General features: G+C 42.3%; 1 protein-coding gene across 1 annotated transcript in view; it reads left to right on the plus strand.

The window, feature by feature from the left end:
* The window catches only part of ktn1 (kinectin 1), a 24,352-nt gene extending 12,879 nt beyond the window's left edge, over nucleotides 1-11,473 (plus strand). The window contains exons 13-36 of the mRNA XM_042218215.1: nucleotides 2,164-2,201; nucleotides 2,310-2,400; nucleotides 2,720-2,788; nucleotides 2,919-2,956; nucleotides 3,042-3,132; nucleotides 3,297-3,365; nucleotides 3,461-3,498; nucleotides 3,794-3,884; nucleotides 4,007-4,119; nucleotides 4,205-4,289; nucleotides 4,482-4,522; nucleotides 4,647-4,737; nucleotides 5,501-5,587; nucleotides 7,014-7,103; nucleotides 7,212-7,298; nucleotides 7,378-7,467; nucleotides 7,631-7,723; nucleotides 7,831-7,899; nucleotides 8,001-8,084; nucleotides 8,815-8,898; nucleotides 9,857-9,940; nucleotides 10,036-10,131; nucleotides 10,240-10,350; nucleotides 10,464-11,473. Coding sequence (XP_042074149.1) covers nucleotides 2,164-2,201; nucleotides 2,310-2,400; nucleotides 2,720-2,788; nucleotides 2,919-2,956; nucleotides 3,042-3,132; nucleotides 3,297-3,365; nucleotides 3,461-3,498; nucleotides 3,794-3,884; nucleotides 4,007-4,119; nucleotides 4,205-4,289; nucleotides 4,482-4,522; nucleotides 4,647-4,737; nucleotides 5,501-5,587; nucleotides 7,014-7,103; nucleotides 7,212-7,298; nucleotides 7,378-7,467; nucleotides 7,631-7,723; nucleotides 7,831-7,899; nucleotides 8,001-8,084; nucleotides 8,815-8,898; nucleotides 9,857-9,940; nucleotides 10,036-10,131; nucleotides 10,240-10,350; nucleotides 10,464-10,493 — 1,860 coding nt within the window. The 3' untranslated portion in view covers nucleotides 10,494-11,473. The remainder of the gene's footprint in view (nucleotides 1-2,163; nucleotides 2,202-2,309; nucleotides 2,401-2,719; nucleotides 2,789-2,918; nucleotides 2,957-3,041; nucleotides 3,133-3,296; nucleotides 3,366-3,460; nucleotides 3,499-3,793; nucleotides 3,885-4,006; nucleotides 4,120-4,204; nucleotides 4,290-4,481; nucleotides 4,523-4,646; nucleotides 4,738-5,500; nucleotides 5,588-7,013; nucleotides 7,104-7,211; nucleotides 7,299-7,377; nucleotides 7,468-7,630; nucleotides 7,724-7,830; nucleotides 7,900-8,000; nucleotides 8,085-8,814; nucleotides 8,899-9,856; nucleotides 9,941-10,035; nucleotides 10,132-10,239; nucleotides 10,351-10,463) is intronic.
* Nucleotides 11,474-14,177: the final 2,704 nt, after the last annotated feature.

Raw genomic sequence — 14,177 nt, forward strand, 5'->3', positions numbered from 1 at the left:
TTTTTGTTCCCCCTAATGATTGTGACATGACTGATTTCCTTCCAACTTAATCGCTGTAATGCTGGAATAATTCCGCTTGGTTCAGTAAAATGCTTAATTTATCTTCATACTTTGCTTCAGGAGCTGCAAGTTGAGAAGCAGAAGACAAACAGGGTGGAATCAATGATGAGGGAGCAACGCGCAGCGATGGAGAAAGAACTGGGCAGTATGCAGGTCAAAGCACAGGGCACCTACCAAGAGCTCCAGACAATGCAAATAAAGGTGAAGCCTTACATTTCAACTATTATCAGTACAGCAAGTACTGGCCTGTATTATACTTGATAACACTTGGGTAACTGCTAGTGTTGTTTAAGAAATGAGGAATTTCAAAAATGTGAAGAAAAAAACTTCTGGCAGCTTCTTTGGCACTCCAGAGAGAGTTGGTGAAGACGGAGTACTGTTAATTGTGTGTAGTTTCAGCAGGTGAGGGAGCAGCTGGAAGGCCAGATCAGTCGATTGCAGCAAGAGAACAGCATCCTGAGGGACGCAGTCAGCTCCGCCACCAACCAGATGGAGAGCAAGTCAGTGTTACACAGCTGTTCACGCTCCCTAGAGTTCCATACATCTCTCATGCTCAGCGTAGTGAAGCATAGTGATTCCAGCTATCTCTCTTAGTCACCTCATTGTCTTTTTACCTTATCTTTCGTTACACAATAGTCTAAGCTATTTGTAGAATGCTTCTGCTGCAATTTCCCATACATATCCCTTAACAAACGCATTTTCATGTCATGTACGTGTGCTTGATAGGAATTCGGCCGAACTAAACAAGTTGCGTTCCGAGTATGCCGGCCTGATGAAAGAGCTATCAGACAGCAACAGCAAGCTGCAGCAGGAGGAGCACCAGAGGAAGTCACTGGAGGTCAGCTACAAGCAGAACGTGTCCCAGCTGGAGGTACGCTAATCCAGATGCGCGGCGTGTTTATTTAGCCTGTGCTTCAGTTTCCCCAGCTGAGACAAAAATGAACCGAGTTGTGCAAAACCTGGTCATGCTTCAAATCTGGTTAACGGGTGTGGCAGCATTACTCGGGAAATGGGAGGAGGTTGTAGTGGAAGTCCCGGTGAGGGTTATGGGAAACAGAACCTGAGCTGGAAGGATTTTTGTTGCCTTTGGAAGCAGGAATGTTTGAGGCTTTGTGCTGTGTATAAACAACACTTTTCTTGCTAGACACTCAGATGAGCCTTTCCCGACTTGTCGCAGATCACGATCATAAAATGGAGATTTAAATTGCTGGCTCAACACAAACAAGTCTTGGCAAAGAGCCTTAGTGCGAGAATTACACTGTGTAGAAAAAAATCAGAAAGAATCTGCACATAAGCCTCTAGATATTCTGATGGATTTCATAAAGTTTTAATTTCCTCTGCAAAATTTATACGATCGCTCAATTCCAATGAAAATGTATGGAAGGAAGGTGTTCAGAGTTTGTATCTGTCTCCAGGCACAGCTGCAGGATGCTAAGCGCCGCTGGGAGGAGCTGCAAAACTTTATCCACAGTGTCAATGCCGAAAGAGAGAAAATTCAGACCTCCAAACAAGGTGATAAAACATAACATTGCACCAAACAAAAGTTTTAATTCTTGTGAACCCTAAAAAAAAATGATGGTGCCTCAGTGACGGCTGTCGTGTGGTTGCAGAGCTCCACAATCAGCTGCTGGCAGTTGAGGCTGAGATGAGCAACAAGAACAAGGAGATCCAGACTCTACACAGCAGCCTGACTGAAGCTGTGGTCTCCAAGGACCGGCTGGAACAGAAAGTGAGGGAGCTGATGGAAATGTCCAAGCACAGTATGCAGGACGACTCGCTCCAGGCCCGAGTTCAGGTGTGCTCACAACTCGCAGTGCCAAACCTGCAGCAAGAAAAATGAAACTGTTATTGTAGTTACATGGAATGATACCAAAATGGATGTGAATGATCTTATAGTCCTCAACCTAATGCTCACTAATGACTTGTGTTTAACAGGAACTTATGAATGAGAACAAAAGTCTTCAGGTCCAGATCTCTACGCAGGTAAATGGGTCAACTTCACACACTTATCATTTAAAGTCAATATGGGATGAGTACCTAGATGGCTCTGTGTGTGTGTGAGAGAGAGAATGTAGGCTAATGACATTTCTGTTTGATATCTAGGCCACTCATGTCTCCCACATTGAGGAGCTGCAAAAGCTGTAAGAAAGATTTCATCTTCTCAGATATTGTGGATCACATTCCAGGCTGTATCACTGAGCTATATTTCATCTTTCCCTGTGTTGTTGTTGTTTTCCTTTTTTGCCTAGTTTGGCTGAAAAAGAGCTGCAGCGAAAAAGTCTGGAGGATTCTCTAAATGCTGAGAGGAGCAGTGGGGCTAGTAGAGAAACTAACATGCAGGTATTTTCAGAAGAGCACTTCACTACAGCTTCTCTTACTAACATTGTACCGGTTCATTAGTTTGCAGGAATGTGTTGCTGTGGAAATGTAGTGGAACTACATAGTGGAAATGTACTTTGAAGTCCTCTTCCCCACGGGAAGAGGGCATGCTCAGATTTGCAGATATTTTGGGTTCAGATGACAAATTGATTTAATGCACTTCCTGGTATTGTAAACCTAAGACAGAATTAGGAATTCTTTATAATTTCCAAGTGATTGCACAGTATGTCAGATCCTCCACCGTCTTGGCATAATAAGTGTCGTCTGTATTCATCTGCAGGCCTTGCACAATGAGAACATGTCACTGAAGGCAGAGATTCAGAATCTGCAGGCACAGATTTCTGATCAGGTTAGTTGTGTTGCTTTGCTTTACTGTTTAAGAAAAAAAATCCACTATATGTTGGTGTGGGTTTTTTGTTTGTTTGTTTGAGAGGTTGTTTTTCATTTAAAACAATCTACTTTTGGATGTCCTCTTGCAGACTGCATCCCAGCTGGCTTTGGACCAGTTCCAGAAGAGGTGGGTATGAGAACTGGAGCACATTTTAAATACATCAGTGTCTTAATCTGTCTATGAAATAAATGATCCAAAATTCTTTGAACAGTGTCCGGGAGAAGGAGGAAAACATGAAAACTGTAGAGGGCCTGTTGGAGAAAGGGTTGATTGAGGTGGCCAACAAAGAGGAGGAGCTTAAGGTATCTGTTTTCTCTAAAAGACACAATCAAAACATGCTGGCTCATATAAACACATTTATCTGACCACAGCTTCCCCTAAGTGACTCTGCATAATACTGTTGGCCTGCTAACCACAATCTTTAATTGATATGAAGTCTTAAAGTCATTTGTTTCCCCTAATATAGACTGCAAGGAAAGAGAATGAGTCACTTCAACAAGAAATTGAGGACCTTAAGAAAAAGATGGATAAACAGGTGGGTTCTAAAATGATTATTAAGAAGTATTTCCTGAATTTTTGATTCCTATTCTGTATATATATTTTTTCCTTTTTTCTTCCCTCTAACTAAAGGTGTCTTCAGAGCTGATGGTGGAAGAACTCCAGAGCAAGTAAGATCAATAAAGTTTATTTTGATTATTTAGTACAAAGGTTTAGTTCCAACCATATCCTATTCATGAAAACAAAGGCTACTACTGACTCTGTAAGCATATAAAAAAACGAATTCCCCCTGGCAGTCCAGGACACTCCTAAGACACACCCCTCATAGTAGCTCTTTCAACATCCATTCCCATTGGAACAAGAGGCTGTCTATTGTTGAATGTCCTCTCATTGTTGATATTGTGAAGATAAGCAGATTTCACAGGCTTTACAATATAATGACCCTTATTTTATTGTGCTTCAAAGGATCCAAGAAAAGGAAACAAAGCTGAAAATGGTGGAGGAAAGTCTACAGGCAGCACAAGACAGCAGCTCGGCCAGAGAGAAGACAGTTGAGGTGCAGCCCTTTCCTTGTATCAGTATAAACAGTTTGGCAGATTTCAAAAGACCCTTTCTTCACATTGTTCTTCAGTGTTGTCCTTGTTTGGGCTCTTGTCTGAATCAGTTTTTGTCTCACAGGCTCTGGAGCAGCAGTTGGCTGCCTTGCAGGCAGAGATGGAGCAGCTGAGACAGAAGGAGACAGCAGAAGCGCTGACCAGCTCTGCTACTCAGCTCCAAGAACTCCAGGCTCAGTGAGTTAAATCAGCACCTCAGTGTAAGCTCCCTACGCACACGCCTTTCAAATCCGACTTTTGATGACCAACATTTGACCAACAGGCTGCTGGGAAAGGACCAGAAGATCCAGACACTACAGAGTGAGCTGGAGGCAAGGACGAAGGAGCTAAGCGAGAAGATTCAGCAGGTACAGCAACAGTGCTCATGTTACACATTTTCTGGCTAAAATCATCCAGATGTCATTTGAGGAGGGGGGGCTCTCTTTACTATGTTAAAGGTTGTCGTCATGCTATAGCTTCTTTATTTGGCTGTTCCTATTTTAGTGTCATGAGATATTCAGTGCTGGTTTTCATTGTCTGTTTCTCTCCCGCTCATATAGCAGTCCCACACGGTAGTGCCAAGCCCTGAGCTCCTTACAGCGTGAGTAGTATTGCATGGCATATCAAAACAATACCAACGCTGTTTTATTTTTTAGGCCTGTTTACTGTATTGTACCGGAAGTGTGATCAGTTTTGTAATGTGTGGTTCTGCTGTTTTCTGTCAGGTTGTCAGAGAAGGAGAAACAGGTCTCCATTCTGCAGGCTGAGCTGGCTGAGCTGAGGAACACCGTAAACCTTCAAAGGAAGAAGAATGATGTAGGTTTCACATAGCAATGACCTGAACTGTGGAATGGCACAGGTCAAACCCTATGAGCAATCAGCCCTGCCCATTGTGTTTCACAAAGCACTCCCCCCACAGTGTTGCACACTGCATATATTCATTCTGCCTATTGTTGTCTGCCACTCGCTTTTTGTTCATTTTAAATAGTGCTTTTTTTCCTTGTTTTGTTTGTTTTAAACCAAATACACATTTTTCTTCAGCTCAGGTTGTGTATGTAACACGATTACACACACATCAGTTCAGTGTCTGTTTTGGATTGCTTAAGCTGAGCATTGCATAAGAGGGCTTCCAGCCTACTCTTGTTGTGCTCGCCGCTGGCCATGACTGTTTCAGCAAGCCTGTTTGTGCTTGTGGGTGATTCAGAGCATTAGAAACTCGTCTCTCTTATTTTTGAGAGAGGTTTATTTAATCTGAGAAGCATATAAACATATTTGTATTATTATATGCACACTATAGTTGAAGACACTTATTTTAATTAGAAATAAAATGACTTAACGAATATTTTTTTACTAAATATACCTGTGCAGGCTGTGCATGTTGTTTTAAACCACACATGGTATCAGAGTAGGACTATCAAGACTTTTTGTTTTTTACATATTTTTAGCTAGTGGAGCATGGATGAGAAATGCCTTTGGTTCGTTTTGTTACTCTACCAGTCTTTATTTGAGGGTCACTGAATGCATTCCCCCCCCCGAGGCTGAACTGAAAGTAGTATCTCTCTGGAACTGACCAAAACAGGAGCTTCGGGAGAAAAACTGGAGTGCAATGGAAGCTCTGTCAGCCACCGAGTCCATGCTTCAAGGGAAACTCAGCAAAGCTGTCAAGGTTCGACACCTCACCTCAGTCTGCTTCACTCTAGTTCCAATCTGATGCATCCCCCTCCGAAACGCTGTGTTTTGCCATAATCGACCCAGTGAAATTTCTTTTCTGCCATCATCCATAACAACGCTGCATACTCATTTACCTTCACTCCTCCCGCTCTGTTGTTTGGCCTCAACTTTTCAATTGGCTGTTTTTGAGCTGTTGAACTACAGTAATCTGCTCCCCCTCGGGCATCTCCGACTTTATTTAACAAATATTGGCCTCCTAAGCGTGTATACATAACTTTCCTTTACGCTTTTAAGTGTAAGAGGTTTATTTTTTCCTTTCCTTACCCAAAGCTTAGGTCGATGCTTGGAAATGAGTGTGCAGTGACTTAGAAATTCACTAGATGTCATTAGATTGAGATTCATTGTAATCATTTGCAGCTTCCTGTCGTCTCTCTGTCATGTGGCATGCTTTGTGACATTGTACTGTTAAGATCACCAGTTAATCAAAGAAAATCTGTTTAATTCAAATCTAATCCTTTTCCCCCTTTTTGTTTAAGAGAAGTGTTAACATTCAAAGCTTGTAATGAATATGCAGCAGTCCTCTAATGTTTCTCAATGCTCTGTTCTCACAACTGAAACATCTTTGTTCTCCATCAGGGTGAACAAAGTGCAACTAAATCTAAGCTACAATCAGCTGTTCTTTTCATGCATTTCTACTTCATGTAGAGTTTGCTCCCAGATAGCTGTGCTATTAAGAGTTACAGTAACGTTTATTTCAGTCATCCTCCTACATTAGGTGAGGGTACATACCGAACTATCTGCACAGCAGCTGCTCTCCTGCCATTTGAGTACAGTAGAAAGCACCTTCTCGCGCCTGAGCCAGGGAGTTCCTTGGCAGCTGTTGTGTGCTATCGGTGCATGCTGGTTGGTTGTATTCAGCTCCACGCTCTGTGTCAAAGCTGTCTTGTGACAGCGTGTTAATGCAAACAGTGGTTAGACAGCCAGCTGGCTCGTGTATGGCATGCGTTCCCCCTTTCAGACCTCAGAGTTGATGGTGTGTTATTAGAGGACTGATCAGTACTTTTTGTTTATTGGTGAGTGTCAAGGTAAATTTGTGAACACAAATGAGAGATGCTCTGAATCTGATGTGAGGTCTGTTGATGCTTATGGTTTCCCAGAGTAAATGGAACTGGGAGTGATTTTTTTTGTTTGTTTTTTTGTCCTTTGATAACGAGCTGGCATTATAAAATTTGTGGGATTTTGATTGAAGCAGCCTGATCACTGGTTTGAAACAGATTGATGGGGGTTAAGAGAAAGTTGGTGGTTATATGCTTGGATGACCACTGGACCTTTTCAACGAAAATATCTTAAGTATTTAAACAGTCATTTGTTAATCTCCTCTTCTCTTTTTGTTCCTTTACAATTTGCTCCCTACCTTCTAGGAGAACCAGACAGCGCTGGCTGTATGTCAGGCTGAGTGCCGAGATGTTCTGCACAGACTTCTGCCACATGTGCCTCTGCCTTCTGAACAGGTATGAGAGGAAACATTTACCTCTATGCTAAATGCATTTGTACGTCACTACAGCTACATGTTGTGTGGTTGGTGTTTACTTCATTTTTTCATCTTAATTGTCCTGTAGAACCATCAAGAATGGCTCCAAAGATTTGAAAGGGCAGCAGGTGAAAACTCCGCTCCACAATCCAGCCCTGGATCAGGAGACTCGGAGGTAAATTTGGAAAAAATGCAAAGTTGAACATCATTCCTTTTTCAAATGAGTCCATCAGTAAGTACGATCCACTTTCTAGGAACTGGCTGAGAAACTGAAAGAAGCTGAGGAAACTCAAAGGGTTCTACAGAAAGACTGTGAGACGTACAAGAAAGTTTTGGCAGAGACAGTAAGGGTTATTTTTATTTTGCTTTTGGGTTTGTTTGTTTGGGGGGGTTCTATTTTTTATTTTTATTTTTTTTAGGGGGGTGAGGGAGTTGCCATCAGTTGCCATTATGGCAGCACACTGATCTCCCTTCCAAATGGAGCTGTCATTTCTGTTGTGTCCACAGGAGGGCATCCTGCAGCGCCTCCAGAACAGTGTGGAGCAGGAGGAGTCTCGCTGGAGGGTGAAGCTGGAGCTATCGCAAGCAGAACAAAGAGAGGTATGGATTCAGGTTTAGCAAGAGATAAAACTCCAAAATGCAGAGTCACTGAAGTGAAATATTGAGAGTTCTCTCTCACTGGATCGTTCTTCTTTCTTTGATCTCAGATGAGCCAGAAAGTCGCAGCTTTGGAGCAAGAGGTTGAGAGACTAACTGATGAAGCAGAGTTGGAAAATGTCAGTAAACCAAACACACAAAAAGTCTACAATGTACACTCGCAAATGTCCTGTTAGAGCGGCTGTCATTTGTATCTCTGCTCATCTGTTGTGCTCTGTAGCTGAGAAGAGAAAAACAGCACTTGGAGTCTGAGTTGGAGAGGGCGGAGCGCGAGAGTGCCACTTATGTGACAGAAGTCAGAGAGGTGAGCAGAAACTGGACTCCTTCAGTCATGTTTAACCTCTTGAGGTGAACGTGCGACCTCTGTAACAGTTGAGCTGTTTTCACACATGCACCTTTACCCTGAACATTTGCAGAGAGCACCCAACAGAGGTTGCGTTGAGACTGCAAATGTTATATGCAGTCCGATTGGACATTAGACTACAGAGATGGCAGTTTAAGTCTTTGTAATGTCGGATCGCACTGATGTGTGATTAGCACAGGTAACATCCTGGTGCATTCACCACTAGCTAGTGAATGTCATGTGCAAGGCTCTACCCACACAGCCCCCTCACTTTAAAAAGACTTAAGTATTTCCATGAGTGCAAATGTGTCCAATTTAGGCTATTTCAGCATTTTCTGCTCTGTGCTACATCTGAGAAACGGATAACTGTGAGAAATATCCCAAATTAAGTCTTGAAATTGTTCAAAGTTCATGTGTGAAAACTGCTCCATGTGTGGTGTTTTGTGGCATCCCAGTTTGTTTATTCTGGGAATATAAAGTTCACACAGCACAGGTTTTTGTTTTGTGTGAATTTAATCACTTATGAATCTGGTTATCTGCAGTCATGCACAACTGGTTCCCTCTGCTTCATTTGTGACTTTTTTTTGGTTGTGGATGCCTTATGACTGCATAAACTGTGTGCTGGTAGTGCTGACCTGGTTCACCTATGACAGACCCACATTAAACAAAACCCTGTCAAACTCAATTTCAGCTCAAAGATCTGTTGACTGAATTGCAGACCAGACTTGATGGCTCATATACAGAGGCTATCAGACAGAATGAGGAGCTGACTTTGGTAAGCGTTGCTCACCCTCTAGCTAGAGCTCCTTTAAATCTTAGCCTTTATTGCACTCAGCAGTGGCGCGACACTGACTGCAACAGAACGGGGTTCTCTATCTACTGCAAAACTGTGGGTCATCATTCACAAACTCTGTAGATTTGGACTTGTATGGTGGAGTCATGAATAAGAGGGGGGGGGGGATTTCCAGCTTCTGAGTGATGACTCACCTTTACTTTGAGTTATAATACTAACTCTTCTTTTTCTGCACCTGCACTCTACTTGTGTCTAACAAATGGCTTGCTAATTAAAAATCTTCTTTCTCTGCCAGGCCAAAAGTATGCCTCCTCTTTGTCTATCACTTATAATTTAACTTCTCTGATGCCTTCAGGCAAGCCTTGCGTCTGTTTTGTCTGATAGTCACTGAATGTCTTCGGTGGTCATGAATCTTTAGTAGTTTTAAGCAATATTTTGGCTGTGTTCACTTCAACAATAGCACTATAAGAATGACGATCACGTTGCTATGTGGTTCATACCAATTGGTGTGCATTCCTTCTGTTCTTGTGTTAAGTGATTGACATAATGACTGGATTTATCTTGCAGTTGTGGAAAAACTGAGACAGAAATGTACAAAGTCTAGAAAGTTATCAGTGATACAGTCATTTCTTCTGAAGTACACACGAAGTATTGCGATGTCTGATAAAATTTAGGGAATTACTTTATTACTTAAACAGGACTTCCTGGATTATGATTCATCCTCTCAGCTTGTACCGAAAAGCCCACATGAGCTTAGTGCTATTTTTGGTTTGAACATTGTCTAAGCAGGCCCATGGAAAAAATGAAATCTGTGCAAATGTTGAACTGTTTAATGTAGTTATGTTGGCAGGAGGATTTGTATATGTTCTGAAAAACTAGAAGCGGGACTCAAAGGCCAGGTCAACAGTGCAAAATATCTAAATGTCTGGTTTCTTTCCAGCTGAAAACCCAGCTCACTGAGACGCTGTCGAAGCTGGAGGCAGAAGAAAACGAGAGGCAAAAAGTGGCCGGTGACCTGTATAAGGTAACGGGAATGATCTGGATTTCATTACACTTCTGATAAAGGTCAAACTGCCGACCACAATGCTAACAAGCGGAAATTGCTGTCCCTTCATGCAGGCCCAACAGTCTGTTGATCTGATCCAAGGGGAGCTCTCAAAAGTGACAGACAATGCTGATGACTTGATCGAGAACAGCAGTCTGTCATCACAAAGAGTAAGGGCAGTTTGAGTGTTGTAACACTGTTGTGACACCAAATGTTTATGTAGTGACATCTAATCCTTTTAATGTCATGTTAAGACCAAAAAATTGTGTTTGTGACAGGAGGAGATTGACAGAAACGAGAAAATGACTGCGGGATTGGGTCAGACAGTCACCGAACTGCAGCAGCTGCTACAAACTGTCAGCCGGCAACTCACTAAGAGACAGGAGGGGGTGAGGCCTTTTGATCGTGCTCTTTGTTATTCACAATTGGGTATCATACTCCTGTCTTTCAGCTTACCAATGAAGATTAAACTTTGCAATTGAATGTTTGTACTTTCCCTCAGGAGGCTGGTAAAGATCTGCCCAAGGTATAGTGAGACCCCCACGCAGCCACCCTGACTGTATTACAGAGACCACCTTTGACTTTCGGTCTCATCCTGACCACATCACAGCATACTGTCACACCCAGCCACTTCCTCCGTTTCAACCTCTATCACTGCACTTGTACTGTAGGCAGCCTCAAACTGACTCTGGCCAAAACGCTGGCAAACCACTCCCAGACTCACTGCTGGCCACAGAGGAGCAGGCAGAGGTTACAGTTAACTCCAGGCACTATACCAAAATACACACTATTCCACTCCCACCACATTCCTCTTCTTTTAGCAACAATGCCAGTTAATTTTTATTCTAAACTTAATGACATCCAGCATAATTTAAACTATGTGGAAACCATTCCTCTGTTTTAAATTGCTTGTATTTTTCACTGAAATCCTTTTGAGTACTGCAGTAGTTTTGTTGTTATTTGTGTTAAGAGAGAGCAGTGATACGAATTTCCAACTCGACTAAACAAACTTTGGTTTTTCAGTCCTTTTCTTCTTAACTTAAAGATATGTAGTGTTTAAATGTATCAGTTAGGACCTGCTGAAATACACTATGTTGTTGATCTGTTTTCCTCCTGAGCAGAAAACTATCCAACTGTGCATCCATTATGCATTTATTCATTCATAGCTCCATGTTATACCTTGGCTCAGTACTGGGTGGGAGAAGGGAGATCAGAAGAGGTCTCAGCATATCTGAAGGGTCACTACGTGACGGTAACTATGGAGATGCATGGACAAATTGTACTCAAGTCTGTACTGTAGCTCCAAACAGAAGGGAGTGTGTGTGACCCTGGCTGTGTACGGCCAGGTCAACAGTGTAGGGGTTTTTAATCCTACTGCAACTACTCTAGGAATAAGCGTCCCATATCATCTGTAATCAGCACTCGCTATATTGTTGCTAAGATCATTAACACTGAAGATTTTGTTCTTTTTGTAACGGGTGATGTTAATAAAAGGGATGCTTGATAAATCTGTTCAGCCTCCTGTGCTGCTTCCCCCCCCCCCCCTCTACCAATGCACTTCCCTCTTCTCGCCACAGTGGGGCAGCATATAACCTAAGTTGGAACTTGAATTGATTTTGTTTATAGCCTTAACAATCCTGAACATGGGGAAAGGAAAAGTCAAAGCTTCTGTTAATGGTGCGATTGCTAGCAGGTAAATTCAGCATGACAATGCAGAATAAACATGTCCATCATGCAGAGGCATTATTCCGGGTAAGTGTTTTTGTATAATAGTAAAAAAGCTTGATATTGCGTGCCCTCAATAATGGAACATTTGGGGTGTGACCAGGTTCCTGTGATAGTAACATGCTGTATAATCCCTCACTATGGGACACTTTTTCTGCTTTGTGTGAGGCTTACAAATTCTATCAGCGGTACAACTCTTATGAAAGAACTAGTAGCTAAAATCTAGAACCTACCAAGGATGACACCTGTAATGCTGGAAAGTACCACTCTACTGTGATCATTTGAAAGTGAAATTTTACTATTCTACTTGAGCCCTTATAAAGGCACAAAGGCCTGGGTGTATTCTTTCTAAATTTTCCATATTTTCTTTGCCACCTCCGGCTTTTTATTTTTGACAAAAGGATAAATCTGCATGCGACTAGACATGACTTGACTGTGACTTCTCTTCGCAGAAAGCTCTTGCTCTCATCTTTTGCATGTTAAAAGGCCTTTAAAACAACAGGACTGTTGTGCTGCCTGGAGGAGGGGTGCGGGTCAGATCAGGAACACAGGCAACATGGAATCAGCACATTCCTCACATTCTCCCACACTGTCATGCTCCAGTCAGCTGACTGGAGGTCTAGCTGTTGCCTTCATGGAAACCTCGCGAACAAATATGCTTCACATCATCTTTGATATGCTTGTTAAACTGGATCGCGCAGGAAGCACCTTTCACAGCCTGTTGTTGCAGACTGCTTAACCATGTGTGCACAACTGACTGCAAAGTGGGTATTTCCTACTATACAGTCATTTGCTTACACGCCTAAAAATGTACACGTTTGATAGTATATCTAAAATGAGGGATATTTTCTACAGTTCCGCCATTGTAATCAATATGATGTCCTTTGTGTGGAAATTGCAGAGATTTTAAAATGTCATAAATCCGAGGTTTCACTTTGTCAGACACATGCTCATTGTTTCACTTCTTGCATAGAGATGCTATCACGTAAAGCCTGCCAAAGAGCAGTGAGGAAGTTGACAGGGGCCTTGTGTTTCCTTTGCTAACACTCATACCCTCAATTGTGCAATTTAGTTTGTTGCAGTACGCCTCTGCTCTGCATGCTTCTTGCTTGCTAACGCTTGACTCCTCCCCCTAAACACAGATTTACACTCATACTACACCAGCACAGCTCCAGAAAAGCAGCCCACTCCCTGCATCTGCTCCCTATCAGTGTGGTATGTGGTAGAAAGCCTTTGATCCCCCCCCTGAAAAAAAAAAATCTGTGTGTATGTATTTCTGTGGGTATGCATGTGGGAACGTGAATCAGACAGACACAGAAACGACCATAGAGCTTTATTACAAAGACAATGGTGGATGAAAGCAAAGAGAAAGGAGACAGTGACACAAAAAAGGAGTAAACATTCATTATACCCACAGCATTAAGATCAGTCCCTGGCCCTTGTAGTTCCAGGCCAAATGCAGCTTGATCCCTATGCACAAATGCCGAAGAAGCTGATGTTAATCCGTGCTATCAGTGGCACCATTAAAGGGATTCAACAAATGCCAACTATTTGACTTGTAATGCTTACAAATGCACAATACTCTGACTTATTGTGGTGAAGTTTATCAGAATCAGAATACTTTATTCATCCCGAGGGAATGAATAAAGTTGTTGTTCGTGAGGGTGGGGAGGCTTTTTCCCCCCTTCCGGCTCCTGTATTCCCTGACTACCTTTTGTTTTCTGTAGGTGTTATTGCACTTTGAAACTGGACACCAGTTCAAATAGAAGGCCATTACTGCAGAGGCAACAGGGCTGAAGCAGTAATAGCACCTCCAGCCATGCAGATTCCTGTTAAACAAGACAGAGCCATTAAAGCGTGGAGGAGACTGCTAGACAAAAGTGGCACTTTCACCAGAAAAGCATGAGGGGGGGGGGAAAGTGAATGTGTGATGTACTAAAAGAGGTGTTACTAGAGGCTGAGAGGTTCTTAGTAGCGTCACGTGTGGACATTTGGATAAATTAGATTTCTGAGTCAGTCTCAGAAAAGCAATTAGCCAAATTACTAGGCCTTGGTGTTATTATTTGACTAATGCGCATCAGCCAGTTGACTGACATTACAGAATGAAATAAGCATGCACTCACGGACCGGAAGCCAACAAAAGGCTTCATGCTGAAAACAGAGACAAAAATGAGCAATGGTGTGGTGAAAATAAAACCTCGAGGCATGCACATCCGTAGTGATGTCATTAAGTTGCACAATCAATCACATGCATTAGCCAGCTGCAATAAAGTCATAATCAAATAACACAAGAGCCTAAGGGGTTACCAGCAAAATTACAAAATCCGATTTCACAAATTTTTTTTTCCCACACACTCGCTGAAAATGTACCAGGAGGATTTTGAATAGTTTTTTTTTTTTTTTTTTAAAAACCATGTCTTTTCCCACTTTTGATATCCCGTCCTCGGTAGGCATAACTACTGCACTCATAAATCATGTGATCCTTGGCACA

This window comes from Haplochromis burtoni, unplaced genomic scaffold (assembly GCF_018398535.1).
Source record: "Haplochromis burtoni strain Fernald_Lab_line unplaced genomic scaffold, NCSU_Asbu1 Contig_16, whole genome shotgun sequence".
In the NCBI taxonomy this organism is placed as follows: Eukaryota; Metazoa; Chordata; class Actinopteri; order Cichliformes; family Cichlidae; genus Haplochromis; species Haplochromis burtoni.